At 35.8% G+C, this 19,005-nt stretch overlaps 2 protein-coding genes across 2 annotated transcripts; both read left to right on the forward strand.

Annotated features, from left to right (window-relative positions):
- The first annotated feature begins 2,808 nt into the window (after window positions 1-2,808).
- On the forward strand, window positions 2,809-3,279 carry LOC115970306. The gene has a single exon (XM_031089958.1). It carries the CDS (start codon window positions 2,809-2,811, stop codon window positions 3,277-3,279), a length of 471 nt encoding a protein of 156 aa, XP_030945818.1.
- A 3,012-nt stretch (window positions 3,280-6,291) lies between these two features.
- On the forward strand, window positions 6,292-6,933 carry LOC115970307. The gene has a single exon (XM_031089959.1). It carries the CDS (start codon window positions 6,292-6,294, stop codon window positions 6,931-6,933), a length of 642 nt encoding a protein of 213 aa, XP_030945819.1.
- Window positions 6,934-19,005: the final 12,072 nt, after the last annotated feature.

Raw genomic sequence — 19,005 nt, forward strand, 5'->3', positions numbered from 1 at the left:
GCAGGTGCAGCATCCATTCCAAGGCCCGAAACTACTTCAAGAGCTTCCCGGAGGTCTTTTGGATAATACACATTCTCAGCCTTCCTCCACTCCGAGGGAGCAAGAGCTCCAGCCAAGTTTAAGGCCTCGATCCACACCTCGAGGCAGTAATCCCTGCAGACTCCAGCCAACTCATCAGTCAGGCAGGTCTTGGTCTCCTACATTCCGAGGTCGTAGAACTTCTGCCCTGTAGCATCCATAGCCGCCTGAGCAGCCTCCTTAGCCTTTTCCAACTCTGCCTTCAAGTCCACCACCTGCTGTTTGGCCGTGGCAAGCTCTATCTCCATGTAGAGGAACTTTTGATGCTACTCCTCAGCTTGCGTCTTAGCATTCTTGAGGCCAACCTCAACACTCTTCCTCCCCCTCTTCTCAATAGTCAGCTTCGTAGTAATCTCCTTGTTCTTCTACTTGGCAGCGCCTAAAGCCTTGCTGGCCTCTACGCGAAGATTGTCCGCAAGCCTGGCCTCGTTTCAGGCATCTTTCACCCACTCTTCAGTCATAAATACCTTCTGGATGGCCTGCACAAAAACAAAAAAGAAATTTTCTATCAAATAAGAAAAAGACAACCTTGCACGAAGTTAGAAAGGTGTATCGAAAGACTTACCAAGGCCAAGTCCCTCTTCAGGGATAGAAATAGATCCTGCTACTTCAAGTTTCTCAAAGCAGCCATGTCCTTTGACAACAAGATAGGCTGCTCTAAGGCATTGGCAAGGTAATGGGCGCTCCCTTTCTAGAACTCCCTGATGGTGGAATTCAATGGTATAGCAGTCCCATCCAATTCCAACTTAGGGTTCCATGCCGAGTTCAAAGGGCGTACCTCGGCTACGTGATCAGCCTCCCTACCCTCGGCTGAGGAAGCCCTTCCCTTGCCTTTGGCCGTCTTTGGAAGCTTTGGAGGAACCCCCTTATTGTAAGGGACCAACTCCCCCTCATTGACCACCTCCTTGTCCTTCTTCCTCTTCTTCAGATTGGCAAGAGCAAAGGGGTTAGCGGAAGGAGAAGAAGGAGGAAGCTGAGACCTCGAAGCATCCTTGGGTGCCAATCCCTTGGCCCTGCTCACGAGAAGTTCACAGAGACCCTCCTTCCTTTCCAGCAGCATTTCTTCTTCTTCTTCTTCTTCCAAACTTCTGGCTATATGCGCAATGATGAGTCTGGAGGCACGAACGCCTAAAGATCTGTCAAGCTTGTCTTTTAAATTCGAGACCTAAATCACAGGCTCTCCTTGCTCCTCCCTCTCTTTCTTGAGTTGAAATTGGTCTATCTCCGTCTCAAGTGACAGGCATGAAGAAGTTGTCTCTTCTCTCGGAACCATTTCTTCATGAGGAGAACGATGGGAAGGAAACTTAACCTGCACGATACCTTCTCAGGGTAGGAACCTGAGTACTAAAACGACAATCTGAGCTAGTCGAGGATCACCCGCTCTGATCGCATTGCCCACGTCTTGAAAATTATCAAACAGGGGTTTGAAGTCAAGGATAAGGTGGACAGCTCTCAGCTGTCTATCCTCGCTCACGAATGCCATGGATCTCAGCACTCTGTTAAGATCTGGAACATTGACAAAGTTAAGATTGGGAGCCACGTATCTTTTATCTACAAAAAAAAAGCCTAGAGGTAAAACCGCAGTTAGAAAAATGAGTCATCGGTTTAAAGGAAACAAACTACTAAAGAACTGAAGAAAGAAGCAAACTACAAAACTAATTCCCGTGTTAAAGGACCTAAACTTAAGGTACCCCACCTGGTGCTCCCTTCTAGGTTGGGTAGTGAAAACTGTCATGCCATTCACCTAAGACAATCAGAAAGTCATCTTTCATGCCCTTGTTGGATTTGGGGAAACACGAAATGAGCCTAACGTCGGAAGACCTAGACTTAAGATAATAGCTCAAGTCTGCAAGTAGATGGCATTCGTACGTCCAAAAAACGTCGTGCCAGGTGAGGCCCAACTCCATTTGCTCGTTGAGAGCGTCTACACTACTTAAGACTCTAAACAGGTAGGCGCACACATTAATAAGGGCATATCCTATGGGCGATCAAGTAGTCCCTACTCATTCTACCCATGGGAAGCCTCATTCTCCCTTTATGAAGGCGATCATGGGAATAACGACCTCCCCCTCCTTTCTAAGGGTATGCCACTCACCCATAGGGCAATACCTCAAGGAGACACCCCAGGGAATATGATACAAGGCCCTAAACCCTTCCATACCAACAGGGGAATCTACTAAGTGGGCAAACCTACCCATCTAAGCGGGCTAAGGAGAATGGAAAGAACTTTTGTAAAGAAAGAAATGGAAACATGGCTGAGGAGAAAAGAACCTAAGAATAAAAGAACTTATGAAAATAATGACAAGAGTCACCTTAGGAGCTTCTTGAAAGTTTGAAGATTTGGAAAAAGGGAGAAATGGATCCCCCCAAGCACCTTATATAGGAGGCAGAGTTATTTTCAAGAACATCTTTAGGACCCTTCAGTTTTATCATTATTAAGATTAAATTCATTATTTTCAAGAATATCTTTGGGAAAAATGACCAGCATCAAAGATGTAAAACGTACCATGATCTTAATGAAAGTTTTCTAGCATTGATGGTATTAATAGAATGGATTTTGCAGTATTAAACTGATGCATTAATGACACTTAAAAAAGTTTCAGTTTTTATGTCATTGATAGGTACTATAAGTTCCCATCCTCTCGCTTCCATTAGCCTCAAGCATCCTCCATTACCAATTATAAACCAGTACTCACACACACAGCCAGTTTATCCAATTCGATAAGTACCATGGCATATAAATCACAAAGCTTTGCTTTCATATTGATATATGCATGTTTGGCAGTGTTGGTTCCTACGGGGCTAGCTCAGTTGCAACAAACACCTGGATCACCTCAAATACCCGGATTGTCACAAATATCTGGATTGTTGCCACAAATAACTAGATTGTTCCCAAACCTTGGAGCCGGGGGACTTTTAGGGGCAAATGGGCAGTGTTTGTCATCTCTTGTAGACATACCAGGGTGTCTTACTCAAGTTTTTGGGTCACTTGTCAATGGTCAATTCAGCATTATAGGTTCCTCTTGTTGCAAAGCCATCTCAGAGATTGAGGGAAATTGCTTGTCTAATTTGTTCCCCTCCAATCCCATCTTTGCTCCTTTGCTCAATAACTCTTGTGGTCAACCATCTAAAGGAAACAGACAGGTCTCCGGAATCACTGCTAGTAAGGCCGCTTTACTAGGGATTTTACCGGGGAATTAAGACGTACAGGAATGCTGGTCTTCTCTTTCGGGTGTACTAGGGTGTCTTACAGATGTCATGAATTCACTCTTTAATGGCAGAGTTAACTTCTTTGGCCCTACTTGTTGTAAAGCCAACACTTTGGTCAGTGACCATTGCTTACCTAAATTGTTCCCTTTTAACCCCGCTTTTCTTTCAACACTTAAAAACGTTTTCTTAACTGGCTCTGGAGTTGGAGAACCTGCACCTTCACCTCTAGGAATAGATCAGATCACTGCGAGCAAGCTTTATTTTCTAGTGAAATTACCTTTCCCAGGACTATCAGACAGGAATTGGGAAAAAGATGTTGCAAAATGTTGGTCATCACTTTCAAACATTAATCGGTGTGTTGTTGAAATTTACAGAACACTTTCCCAGGGTGTATTTAGTGTGGTCGGTCCTGCTTGTTGCAAATCGATCACTATTATTAGTCACAAGTGTTGGCCCAAGATGTTCTCACTCAACCCATTATTCCCTCCGTTGCTCAAGAGTAAATGTGAACGCAATTCTAGGGCAGCACCAAAACCTTGGAGAATTTGATCATGCCTATGAATTAAGACAGGCTCATCATTGGCTCCAGTAATATTAATAATGCGTTGGCCGGTGATTGTAGGAAAATGTGGTCTTTTTTTTTTTTGGAGTTTAATTAAGGCCAGTGTTTCCCAGTGTGTTTTTTCTAGAATTTTCAATTCATCAATAAAATTTTCGTTGGCATTTAAGCCATTGCATGCACATCATTCTTGGAATGAATTTAGTTCAAGTTGCATTTACTTGAGTGATTTACTCTCTTTTAGAATGAGTTATGCAAAATGGCATTGTGGCTTAATATATATGCTTAAAATATTATGCTAAGTTCATTTTTCTGAATTTACATTTGGGTTCTAATTCATGCTACAATGTTAGGATCATCTAGTCATAGAAAAAAAAATTAAGCGTGATATGAAAATAGTATATTGAAAATATAACGACAACACAATATATTTTTTTTTTTTTAAATTGAAATTATCTTGAGAAAAGAATTGGTAACTTTGGTTCCTCTTTATTTTCAATATTTGAATTACTAAATGTTAAAACAATGAAAGAAAAGGGAACAAACAAATAACAAATAGTTGGATGTGAGTTGGGTAACCATGTAATTTATCAAGACCTAGTTATGAGTCCTTTGACTATATAAATACAATTTTGAAATCAGGAAAATGTGTTTATGCAGTTTGAATACTTTTTTCATGGTATCAATCTATTGGATATTCCATAAAATGTGGTTGTACAATGTCAAAATAAAAAATAAATATAACAATATGTTTTGGTTATTTTCATTGATAATGTCTTTTGTTTTAAAATATTGGACTTGAGTTTGAATTATGGCTACCCAAAAAAAGAAATCAATTAGTGTCTTGGCTTGACATTAAAAAACAGTCATTATGCATCGTAAGTCACAAATTTTCAAATATTATTATAACTATATATGTAAAAAATAAATGTTGGGTAAAAAAAAAAAAAAGATGAATATTCTGTCCTATGGATTGTGAGTTGAATTTTTTTTTTTTTTTTTTTTTTGTAATACAATATGCATATACAGTGATGAGCCACAAATAGTCTGCCAAGGACCAAACACCCTCCTTTCACTCAAAAAACAATAAGTATGTGTAATTTTTAAGTAAAAAAAAAACATAATTACTAATATTTAAAAACAAAAATTTTGTGTATATATATAAAAAATATGTTTTTATTAGGACATCAAATGAATTTATATTTCTATATATATAACAATATTTTTAAATTATTTCATTTTTATTATAAATCTTAAAGTTATTTTCATTCATTTAAAGAGGGTCACAATCCCATAAGTTACATTCACAAGTGTTTAAATTAAATGAACATTCACAAATTTTGTACTGATACTTAATTTAGTTTTTTTTTTGGTGCTTGTCTGGTGCCTAAGTGCAACTAACCAAAGAAAAATTTAAAATATTTGTTATTAACATTATTATTGGCATAATTTGTCAAGTTACACCAAGTGCGAATTTAAGTAATGTTACTAGAGTTAAATTTTTTTTTTTTTTTTTAATGTGAATTTTAATAAATTTATTGTTGAATTACATGTTCTCCGTATAACCTTCATGCATGTAAAATTTCAAAATGATCGGAGAACAATAGCACGTTAATCTATTAATTGTTCAAAATTTATGTCTTAATTTGTATATTAAATTTGTACATTAAAAATGAGCTTTTGGACCACATAGTAAAAAACATTTGATTAGCATGAAATTGACATGCGTATTAAGAATATAGAAAAAATGTAATTCAATAGTGTGTACGTTAGGTTAAAAAATGTAATTCATCAGTCAAAAACTTTTACACAAATTTGATTAATATATTTTTGGTAGTACACATACAGTTTGGGTAAAAGATTTCTATACTATAATAATAGAAAAAGGATCGAAACACTTACAATATATTTATTAAAATGTTTCTAATTTTCTTTTTTTGAGGAGTATTTCTCCTGTGAGTTTTATTTTAATCGATAAAATTCTATTGTGTGTTATATATAGTATATACACAAAATCATGGATATTGTAATTTAGAAGTTGACAACTCTTTTACGTTTGATTAATTGGAAAAGTAGCAACAACCAAAGTAGTTTTATTTGAAATCCTTGATCTTTATATTGAAACACCCCTTCATCAGTTTTATCATTATTAAGATTAAATTCATTATTTTCAAGAACATCTTTGGGAAAAATGACCAGCATCAATGAACTATAACTTACCATGATCTTAATGAAAGTTTTCTAGCATTGATGGTATTAATAGAACGAATTTTGAAGTATTAAACAAATGCATCAATGACACTTAAACAAGTTTCAATTTTTATGTCATTGATAGGTAATATAAGTTCCCATCCTCTCACTTCCATTAGCCTCAAGCATCCTCCATTACCAATTATAAACCTATACTCACACACACTACCAGTTTATCCAATTTGATAAGTACCATGGCATATAAATCACAAAGCTTTGCTTTCATATTGATATATGCATGTTTGGCAGTGTTGGTTCCTACGGGGCTAGCTCAGTTGCAACAAACACCTGGATCACCTCAAATACCCGGATTGTCACAAATATCTGGATTGTTGCCACAAATAACTAGATTGTTCCCAAACCTTGGAGCTGGGGGACTTTCAGGGGCAAATGGGCTTTGTTTGTCATCTCTTGTAGACATACCAGGGTGTCTTACTCAAGTTTTTGGTTCACTTGTCAATGGCCAATTCAGCATTATAGGTTCCTCTTGTTGCAAAGCCATCTCAGAGATTGAGGGAAATTGCTTGTCTAATTTTTTCCCCTCCAATCCCATCTTTGCTCCTTTGCTCAATAACTCTTGTGGTCAACCATCTAAAGGAAACAGACAGGTCTCCGGAATCACTGCCAGTAATGCCGCTTTACCAGGGATTTTACCGGGGAATCAAGACGTACAGGAATGCTGGTCTTCTCTTTCGGGTGTACCAGGGTGTCTTACAGATGTCATGAATTCACTCTTTAATAGTAGAGTTAACTTCTTTGGCCCTACTTGTTGTAAAGCCATCACTTTGATCAACATAGGCTATGGCGACAACCTAGATCGGATCAGCCAAGTGTGAGATGACGTTAATGACTTGTTACACCATAAGGAGGTGTTTTGGAGGCAAAGATCAAGAGCCATATGGCTCCTAGCAGGGGACAAAAATACCAAGTTTTTCCATAGGCGAGTAAGCCAAAGAAGACGAAAAAATCAAATTAAGGGCCTATGGATGAAAACGGGAGTTGATTGTCACAAATACTCGAATTGTCACAAATATCTGGATTGTTGCCACAAATAACTAGATTGTTCCCAAACCTTGGAGTTGGGGGACTTTCAGGAGCAAATGGGCAGTGTTTGTTATCTCTTGTAGACATACCAGGGTGTCTTACTCAAGTTTTTGGTTCACTTGTCAATGGCCAATTTAGCATTATAATTTGTTCCCCTCCAATCCCATCTTTGCTCAATAACTCTTGTGGTCAACCATCTAAAAGGAAACAGAAAAGTCCCCAGAATCACCACGAGTAAGGCTGCTATACTAGGGATTTTACTGGGGAATCAAGACATACAGGAATGTTGGTCATCTCTTTCAGGTGTACCAGGGTGTCTTATAGATGTTATGAATTCACTTTTTAATGGCAGAGTTAACTTCTTTGGCCCTACTTGTTGTAAAGCCATCACTTTGGTCAACGACCATTGCTTGCTTAAACTGTTCCCTTTTAACCCAACTTTTCGTTCAACACTTAAAAATGTTTGTTTAACTGGCTCTGGAGTTGGAGGACCTACACCTTCACCACTAGGAGCAGATTAGATCACTGTGAGCAAGCTCTATTTGCCAGTAAAATTACCTTTCCTAGGACTATCAGAAGGGAATTGGGAAAAAGACATTGCAAAATGCTGGTCATCACTTTCAAGCATTAATCAGTGTGCTGAAGTGATTCATGGAACACTTTCTAGAGGCGAATTTAGTGTTGTCAGTCCTGCTTGCTGCAAATCCATCACTGTTATTAGTCACAAGTGTTGGCCCAAGATGTTCCCACTCAACCCATTGTTCCCTCTGTTGCTTAATAGTAAATGTGCACGCAGTGCTTCTAGTTCGCATTTAAGCCATTGCACGTCGTTCTTGGCATGAAGTTAGTTCAAGTTGCATTTATTTAAGTGATTTACTCCCTTTTAGAATGTGTTATGCAAAAGGAATTGTGGCTTAAAATATTGGGATAAGTTCATTTTTTGAATTTTTAATTTCATCCTAATTTATGCTACAATGTTGCAATCATCCAATCACCAAAAAAATAAATGGTGATCTGAAAGATTATATTGAAATTAAGACGGTACCACAGTATTTCATTTCAATAAAAAAAAATTGAAATGATCATGAGAAAAGAATTGATAACTTTGGTTTTCTCATGATTTTCAACAGTTGAATTTCTGAAAGTTAAATACAATGAAAGAAAAGTCAACAAACAAATAACGTATAATTGGATGTGAGTTGGTAACCTAGTACTTATCAAGACCTAGTTATGAGTCTTTTGACTATACAAATAAAATTTTGAAATCAAGAAAATGTGTTTAAGCTATTTGAAAACTTTTCACATGGTTTTAGTTTATTGGATATTTCACAAAATAATGCAGCTGTGCAAAATCAAAATAAAAAATAAATATAACAATATTTTTTGTTTATTTTCATTAATGAAGTCTTATATTGTTAAATAATGGACTTGAGTTTGAATTATGCCTACACAAAAAAGAAATAAAGTAGTGTCTTGGCTTGACATTAAAAAATAGTCATTATGGATCATACACCACAAATTTTCAAATACTCTTATAACTATATATATATAATAAATGTAAGATTAAAAAAATAAGAACGTGGAATATTGTGTCCAACGAATTGTGAGTTGAAATTATCTCGTAATACAATAGGCATACGAGCCACAAATTTTCAGCCAGGGCGAAACACCTGCCAGAGTTACTTCTTTGGCCCTACTTGTTGTAAAGCCATCACTTTGGTCAGTGACCATTGCTTGCCTAAATTTCTCCCTTTTAATCTAGCTTTTCATTCAACACTTAAAAAAGTTTGTTTAATTGGCTCTGGAGTTGGAGGACCTACACCTTCACCTCTAGAAGCAGATTAGATCACTGTGAGAAAGCTTTATTTGCCAGTGTAATTACCTTTCCTTGGACTATCAGACGGGAATTGGGAAACAGACATTGCAAAATGCTGGTCATCACTTTCAAGCATTAATCAGTGTGTTGATGAGATTTATGGAACACTTTCTTGGGGTGAATCTGGTGTGGTTGGTCCTGCTTGCTGCAAGTCCATCACTGTTATTAGTCACAAGTGTTGGCCCAAGAAGTTCCCACTTAACCCATAGTTCCCTCCGTTGCTCAAGAGTAAATTTGAATGCAATCCTAGGGCAGCACCAAAACCTAGGAGAATTTGATCATGCCTATGAATTCAAACAGGCTCATCATTGGCTATTGCAATATTAATAATGCATTGGCTGGTGATTGTAGGCAAATGTGGTCATTTTTTTTTTGGAGTTTAATTGTGACCAGTGTTTCCTAGTGTGTTGTTTTCCAAATTTTCAATTCATCAATAAAATTCTTGTTAGCATTTAAGCCATTGCATGCATGTCATTCTTGGAATGAATTTTGTTCAAGTTGCATTTATTTAAGTGATTTACTCTCTTTTAGAATGAGTTATGCAAAAAGGCATTGTGGCTTAATATATATGCTTAAAATATCGTGATAAGTTCATTTTTTGGAATTTACATTTGCATTCTAATTTATGCTACAATGTTGGGATCATCTAGTCACAGGGGAAAAAAAAAATTAACGGTGATACGAAAATAGTATATTAAAATTAAAATGACAACACAATATTTCATTTAAAACAAATTTAAAATTATCTTGAGAAAATAATTGGTAACTTTGGTTTCCTCTTGATTTTCAACAGTGGAATTACTAAATGTTAAATACAACGAAAGAAAAGTGAACAAACAAATAACGTATAGGTGGATGTGAGTTGGGTTACCTTGTAATTTATCAAGACCTAGTTATGAGTCTTTTGACTATATAAATAAAATTTGGAAATCAAGAAAATGTGTTTATGCAATTTGGATACTTTTTTCATGGTATCAATCTATTGGATATTTCACAAAAAGTGGTTGTACGGTATCAAAATAAAAAATAAATATAACAACATGTTTTGGTTATTTTCGTTGATAAATTCTTATGTTTTAAAATTATGGACTTAAGTTCGAATAATGCCTACCCATAAAAGAAATCAAGTAGTGTCTTGGATTGACATTAAAAAACAGTCATTATGGATTGTACTTCACAAATTTTCAAATATTATTGTAACTATATATGTAAAAAATAATTGTAGGATAAAAAAAAAAAAAAAAGATGAATATTGTGTCACATGAATTGTGAGTTGAAATTTTCTGGTAATACAATATGCATATGTAGTGATGAGCCACAAATTTTCTGCCAATGACCAAACACCCTCCTTTCCCTTAAAAAACAATAAGTATGTATAATTTTTCTATAAAAACAAAATATAAGTATTAATAATTAATGTTAGGACATATGTGATTTGATGTTAGGAACATATGTCAAATTAAAATTGGCTAATCCTTTAACAAAACGCACTTGTAATTAGGTAAATATAGAATGTGTTTAATACTTCAAAGAACAAGAGTTCAAGTCTAGTATTGAAGCCATACAAATCTGTCCAAGAAACAAGTGAAAAAAGGGCTATTCATTAAAGCTGGCAAGATTCCTGACAGATAGCTATCTATCGAGATCTCGATAGCTGCTCAACAGATACTATCTATCGAGGTCTCGATAGTTGCTTGATAGATACTATCTATCGAGAATTACAAAAATTAGTTTTTCAGATATGATTTCCGGCCCATACTTATGTATTTGTGTAAGGTTTCTTTTGTCACAACCCTAGACATATATAAGACTTATTTTAAAGGTCGTCACATATGAGAATACAAGGAGAACACAACCAAAAGGAGACTGATAGGCCACAAACTGAATGACCCCTTGTGATAGAAATTAATTAATTAATAGCCAAGTTATTAATTAATCAATTTATCTTGAAAATGCATGGTAGCACAAACAAATCACCAATAAACTAAATATGCAGCGGAAAATAAATATCACGGCGATTTGTTTACGAATGGGGAAAACCTAACGGCAAAAACCCCACCGAGTGATTTTCAGGTCACCACTCCCGAAACTCCATTATTATCACAACAAGCGGTTACAAGTAAAGGAATCCAAGTACCTTACCAACCTATAGTTGAACCCTTACCCCAATACCCAATTGGACTTGTTCTATAGTGACAGTTCCCCTTTCAAATGCACGACTCCCAGTACGTGACTAACCAATTACACGGATCCCAGTATGCGACTTTAGTCACCAACTAAGAAGGTTGTTGGTTGCAAAGTTCTTCAGTTCATCCACACGATGAAGATCAAGAAGATGCTTGGTCACAAAACCCTATGGTGCACATACACAGCAACGCCTTCAAGAGAAAGAGATGAACTAGGGTAAGAACTTTGTCTCCGGTCACAATTTGCTTAAACAAAGTTTGCTCAAAGCTCGTGCAACTTGTGAACACTTTGACGGCCCTTAAACTGATCCTTTTATATGTCTAGGGTTAGAAGAAAAGAAAGCCCAAAGACACATTCACGGATCCCAAGAAAATCATATTGGAATTCTGACAATCTTAAATCTCGACAGATAGCAGGTGTCGAGCAGGTGTCGAGCAGCTGTCGAGCACACCGAATGAAGAACAACTTCATTAAGTTCGATAGATGCAGCTATCGAGCCAGCTGTCAAGCTTTAATGATTTTGCACTCTGAACTTGTTTTCTTGAACAGACTTGAAAGCTTCAATACTTGATCTTGAAACAAGGTTTTTTGAAGTATTTAAAACATCCTAAATCTACCCAAATACAAGTAAAGTGCGTTTTGTCAAAGAATAAGCCAATTACATAAAATCATGACATATGTTCTTAACATGTGAAACACATATGTCCTAACAATCTCCCCCTTTGGCAATCCGTGACAAAATCACAACAAACAAATGAACATATGAGAGAAGTCATAAATCACTCAACTCATATTCACTTATTAAATACAATAAAATCTATCCTAACACAAACTCTTGAAAAACTTTGCAAGAAGAGAGTTTATGGCAAGTAGACTTTGACAACCTGTATTTCTGAAACACTTTAAACAAAGCTCATCAAGGTATCTTTGTGTGAAAAAGAAATAATAGATTGCATACAAGTATAAGAAACATGTGTATAAAGGGAGAAAAGAAACAACACATGAAGGGGTAGGTGAAAGAAAAACATACATCAATATAAAGAAAGAGATAAGTACAATGTATGTCTATAAATGGTCACAAGACCTCAAGTACAAGAGTAATGTATTTAAAAAGAAAGAAAAGAAAAGAAAAGATACATACTATCCTCACTACATCCCTCAAAAAGTATCGACACTCCCCCTAACAAAATGGTCCTATACTAACTCTCCCCCTAAGATGGACTACTCTCATACCAAAACTACTCCCCCTTTTTGTCACGAATGACAAATGGTAAGAATGTCAAGTAGACATCTCATCGGTAGAGCTAGCATCTCCATCAGCATCATCCGAAGCATCATCGTCATCACCATCATCATCATCCTCATCCTCAGAAGCAGAAGCCGCAGGAGAAGGTGGTGAAGGAGTAGCCTCAGGAGCAAAACCACCCATGGATGCCTGTCGTCGTGCAATACGACCAACACTAACGTTCACCTAATACAACTCCGTAGAGAGTGTATCGAGGCGAGTATCCATGCGCTGCAGTTGCACAATGATATCTCTTAAAGACACATCGCCTGAAGAAGAAGGAGGAGCCGATGTGGATGGAGCCGAACAGGATGGAGCAAAACGGGAGGAAGGAGCTGTTGAATCCGACTATCGCGACCGAAGCTGGGCCTCGCTACGTTTAACGGTAGCATAATCTATGGCACACATGACGGTAAAATGGTTGGAAGAGGGAAAAGGAACGGAAAAATGGCGTAAGATCCTCGTGATAGCGGAAGGAAAGATGAGCTTATCACGGGACACCAAATCTAGATGAACATCTATAATAGACAAAATGAAATGAGAAGGAAAGTCTATGGTAAGATGCTCAAAAAGAGACTCTTGTTATGGACAACGCCTTATTAGAAGAGAAGGTCATGAATCTTGAGGTAGAGCTTAGTCAAGCTAGAACTCAAATAGAGAGGATGTCTAGTGCAAAGCTTAATGAGGTATTGAGTGCTCAAAAGCCTACTTTTAATAAGACTGGCTTAGGATATACTGTTTCCTTCGGCCCCTCCTCTTCCACGACTTCTGGATCAAGGGTTATCTCTGTGGCCCAATCTAAGAAAGGTGATAAAGGTATGAAATCTAAAATTGATTTGGTTAATTCTAAATCCTTTGTTAGACCTCATGTTTGTCACCATTGTGGTGTTTCTGGAAACATTCATCCTAATTGCTTTAAGTTGTATCCTCAAAAGCAAGTGTCCAAACGGTCACAGGTTTCCTCTCAAGAACCTACACCTTTGTTTGGAGAGTTATTAAAAACTTTGAGCTTTTTAACTCAATTTCAAGAGAATTTTAATTCTTCTATGTCCTTTAGTAGACAGACTAAGACACGTGCCTTTTCATCTTCACGGCCAAAGACTCGTGTTGTGTTGGTGAGAAAGGAGCCTAAGACTTAATTGTCTTTTTTTCTGTCTTATGCTTTGATTCTTTCTATCTAAAGTATGACACTTTTTGCTTAAGTTCTTATCTACTTTTGGAATCATACTTTTATGCATCTGTACCTCTCTATCATGTCTTCATGCATATGCGTCTCTCTTTCATTCTTTCATGTTGTTTGTCCTTTTTTTTTTTTTTGGTTGTTTAGATTTTATTTTATTTTTTGTTTTCAAAAAGGGGAGCGGGGAATTAGAAAAATACAAAAAAAAATGTGTGTTTTGTGTACATTGGTACTTGTGTACCTTGGATGGCCATTGGAACAAAGTTTTCTAAACTTTGTATCTCTTGTAGTTTAGATGAGCATCTCTATGCACAACTAAGCAAGTGAGCTTTGTGGCTCGTGTTTGTGATGAGTAAGATTCAATAATCTCTTGTACTTAACACTCGTATCACTCTTTTTGACGGGAATGACTAAAAAATCCTAAGAGAAATACATAAATAACCATCTCACCACTTTTGCCCACCAATCATGAAATGAAATTTGTATGCTTCGGCATAGCAAAAGTGGAATGTCAAATGCTTAACATAATTGGGTATTTCTTCTCTCTCTTATATGCTCATGCATAGTTTGCTTAAAAAGAAAAATATGCAAAGAAAAATAAAAGCAAAAAGATTAAAATGTTTTATATATGATTACAAGGTGATAGTCCCCATCAAACAGTTATGATTGTGTGTGGGTTAAAGTGATATTCTCATATCTGAAATCGTAATAACATGTAGACACTTATGTAATCTTGCAATTTTTTTCACACACAACATGCAATATTCTTTGTTACTTTTGATACATGTGCAGGTACAATGTGATTTGGCCATCACAAGGAATACATGTGTTAGTTTATGCTCACTAAACTGTCTTAACTTGTTTTTGAAATATAAATTGGTTAAACTTGTTTAGTGTGTGTGTGTGTGTGTGTTTTGGATCCATGTGCTTAACATTTTTCTTGTTGAGAGATGTTTTTGAGAGCTTAAAATGTTGTTTGGATCTTTGGTTGAGTAGCATGTTTGATTACATTCATGTCTGTGTTTTTCTCTTCTTTGAAAAACTGGTTTTAAGCAATCTCGACAGCTTCTCAATACCTCTCAATAGCTGGTCTATCTATCAAGCCCTTTGATCTTCTTTTTATCGTATTCTCGATAGCTTCTCGATCCATCGAGAAACCTTCTGTCTACTCGATAGATGCTCGATAGCTGTTCGATCCATTGAGGTTGGCTTCTGCTCGACAGCTTCTCGATCTGTCGAGATCCTCTTGCATGCATTGTTTTTCACATGTTTTGCATCTTTCTTTTATCTTGTAATTCATAGCATCTTTGTTCATTACATTCATGCATTTATATGGATTCCTTGTGCCCCCTTGATCATCGTTGATCATCTTTATGTTTCTCGGGTGAAGCCTTCTAGCTTCGTGTACCCTTTGTCAGTTATGACAAAAAGGGGGAGAAATTGTGGTTTCTTTTTAAGATTCTACATGTTAGGGGGAGAAATACATACCCTTGTAAGGGGGAGTTATGTTTCATCTTGTTAGGGGGAGTGCCTACCTCCTTCTTCTTGTACACCGGTCTTATGACCATGTTTACATACATTGTACTTATCTTTGAGATATATATATATATATATATATGATGTATGTATTCTTCACCTACCTCTACATGTTTTGTTTATCTTCTTTCTTTATACACATGTTTCTTATTTATTGTATGCAATCTTTTTATTTCTGTTTCACACTAAGATGTCGTGATGAGTTTTATTTAAAATGTTTCAGAAATACAGGTTATCAAAGTCTTTCTTACTATGGATTCTCTTCTTGCAAAGTTTTTCAAGAGTTTATGTTAGGATAAATTTTATTGTATTCAACAAGTGAATATGAGTTGAGTGATTTATGACTTCTCTCATATGTTCATTTGTTTGTTGTGATTTTGTCATGGATTGCCAAAAGGGGAGATTGTTAGGACATATGTGATTTGATGTTAGGAACATATGTCAAATTAGAATTGGCTAATCCTTTGACAAAATGCACTTTACTTGTAATTGGGTAAATTTAGAATGTGTTTAATACTTCAAAGAACAAGAGTTCAAGTCTAGTATTGAAACCATACAAATATGTTCAAGAAACAAGTGAAGAAGGGCTATTCATTAAAGTTGGACAGATTCCTGACAGATAGCTATTTATCGAGGTCTCGACAGCTATTTGACAGATACTATCTATCAAAGTCTTGACAATTGCTTGACAAATACTATCTATCGAGAATTACAAAAATCAGTTTTTCAGATCTGATTTTCGGCCGATGCTTATGTATTTGTATAGGGTTTCTTTTCTCACAACCCTAGACATATATATGGCTTATTTTAAAGGCCGTCACATATGAGAATACAAGGAGAACACATTCAAAAGGTGACCGATGCCTTATTCTCTCTAAAAGAAGCTACTGCGTTTTTGCACCTTAGGGTTTTGTAACCCAAGTGCTTCTTGATCTTCATTGTTGATGAAGTGAAGAACTTTGCAGCCAACATTCTTCTTCCTCAAGTTGGTGAGTGAGTCACGTACTGGGATTCGTGCAAAGGAGTTAGTCATGTACTGGGATCCGTGCATCAAAAAGGTGGTGTTCATATATTGAAGAGTTCAGAGATTTTGAAGCAGTAGAAAGTTTCTGCTGTAAGTTCATCTACGGGGATTGTAGAGTCTAGGGACAAAGGTTTTGTACTAGATCTAAAACTTCTCTTTACTATAGTGGATTGCTTTTTAAGAAGGTTTCCCCCCAGGTTTTTTACTGTGAAACTAGTTTGTTCCATTAGTTTTCCTGGGTCATCATATCTTGTCTTATTTATTTTTTCCGCTACATGATATTGATGTTTGTTTGTTTTAACAAGTTTTATTCATAATAAATCTAATTAACAACTTGGGTTTAAAACTTGTTAATTCTATCAATTGAGGTCTAAATTTCCCAACAATTAAAAACAAAACTTTTGTGTATATATATAAATATATGTTTTTATTAAGACATCAAATAAATTTATATTTCTATATATAAAGCTATATTTTTAAAGTATTTCATTTTTATTATAAATCTTAATTTTATTTTGATTCATTAAAAAAAGAGGGTCACAATCCCTTAAATAAAAAGTAGTATGTACCAAGTATTTAAATTAATTGAACATTCACAAATTTAGTACTGATGCTTAATTTAGCATTTTTTTTCTTTTGTGCTTCTCAGGTGTCCAAATGCTACTAATTAAAGGCAAATTTAAAATATCAGTTATTACCATTATTATTGGCATAATTTGTCAAGTTATACCAAGTGCACCTTTAAGTAATGTTACAATAGTTAAAATGTTTTTTTTTTTTTTTTGAATGTGAATTTTAATAAATCTATTGACAAATTAAATGTTCTCCGTATAACCTTCATGCCTAAAACATTTTTAAATGATCAGAGATCAATAGCTCGTGAATCTATTAATTGTTCAAAATTTAAGTCTTAATTTGTATATTAAAATTATACATTAAAAATGAGCTTTTGGACAAAGGAGTAAATAACAATTAATTAGCATGAAATTTGACACACGTATGAAGAATATAGAAAAAAAAATGTAATTCAATAGTGAGTACGTTGGGTTAAAAAATGTAATTCATCAGTCAAAAATTTTTACACAAATTTGATTAATATATTTGGGTAGTACGCATACAGTTTGGGTGAAAAGATTTATATATATGATAATAATAGAAAATGATCAAAACACTTGTAATATATTTATTAAAATGTTTCTGTTTTTTCTCTTTTTGAGGAGTATTTCTCCTATGAGTTTTATTTTAATCGATAAAATTCTCCGGTGAGTTATATATAGTATACACAAAATCATGGATATTGTAAATTAGAAGTTGACGACTCTTTTACGTTTGGTTAATGGGAAAAGTAGCAACAACCAAAGTAGTTTTATTTGAAATCCTTGATCTTTATACCGAAAGACCCCTTTAGTTTTATCATTATTAAGATTAAACTCATTATTTTCAAGAATATCTTTGGGACCCTACAGTTTTATTATTATTAAGATTAAATTCATTATTTTCAAGAACATCTTTGGGAAAAATGACCAGCATCAATGAAGTATAACTTACCGTGATCTTAATGAAAGCTTTCTAGCATTGGTATTAATAGAACGGATTTTGAAGTATTAAACTAATGCATCAACGACACTAAAAAAAGTTTCCGTTTTTATGTCAATGACGGGTACTATAAGTTCCCATTCTCTCAATTCCATTAGCCTCAAGCATCCTTCAATACCATTGATAAACCAGTACTTACACACACTAAGAGTTTATCCAGTTTGATAAGTGCCATGGCATATAAATCACAAAGGACTGCTCTCATATTGATATATGCATGTTTGGCAATGTTGGTTCATACAGGGCTAGCTCAGTTGCAACAAACACCTGGATTGCCTCAAATACCGAGATTGTCACAAATACTCGGATTCATAGAAATATCTGGATTGTTGCCACAAATAACTAGATTGTTCCCAAACCTTGGAGCTGGGGGACTTTCAGGGTGTCTTACTCAAGTTTTTGGTTCACTTGTCAATGGCCAATTCAGCATTATAGGTTCCTCTTGTTACAAAGCCATCTCAGAGATTGAGGGAAATTGCTTGTCTAATTTGTTCCCCTCCAATCCCATCTTTGCTCCTTTGCTCAATAACTCTTGTGGTCAACCATCTAAAGGAAACGGACAGGTCTTCGGAATCACTGCTAGTAAGGCCACTTTACCAGGGATTTTACCGGGGAATCAAGACTTACAGGAATGCTGGTCTTCTCTTTCAAGTGTACCAGGGTGTCTTACAGATGTCATTAATTCACTCCTTAATGGCAAAGTTGACTTCTTTGGCCCTACTTGTTGTAAAGCCATCACTTTGGTCAGTGACCATTACTTGCCTAAATTGTTCCCTTTTAACCCCGCTTTTCATTCAACACTTAAAAACGTTTGTTTAACTGGCTCTGGAGTTAGAGAACTTGCACCTTCACCTTTAGAAGCAGATCAAATCACTGTGAGCAAGCTCTATTTGCCAGTGAAATTACCTTTCCTTGGACTATTAGACAGAAATTGGGAAAAAGACCTTGCAAAATGCTGGTCATCACTTTCAAGCATTAATCGATATGTTGATGAGATTTACGGAACACTTTCCCAAGGTGTATTTAGTGTGGTCGGTCCTGCTTGTTGCAAATCGATCACTGTTATTAGTCACAAGTGTTGGCCCAAGATGTTCCCACTCAACCCATTGTTCCCTCCGTTGCTCAAGAGTAAATGTGAACGCAATTCTAGGGCAGCACCAAAACCTAGGAGAATTTGATC

The sequence above is a fragment of the Quercus lobata genome, chromosome 12 (genome assembly GCF_001633185.2).
Source record: "Quercus lobata isolate SW786 chromosome 12, ValleyOak3.0 Primary Assembly, whole genome shotgun sequence".
Lineage (NCBI taxonomy): Eukaryota > Viridiplantae > Streptophyta > Magnoliopsida > Fagales > Fagaceae > Quercus > Quercus lobata.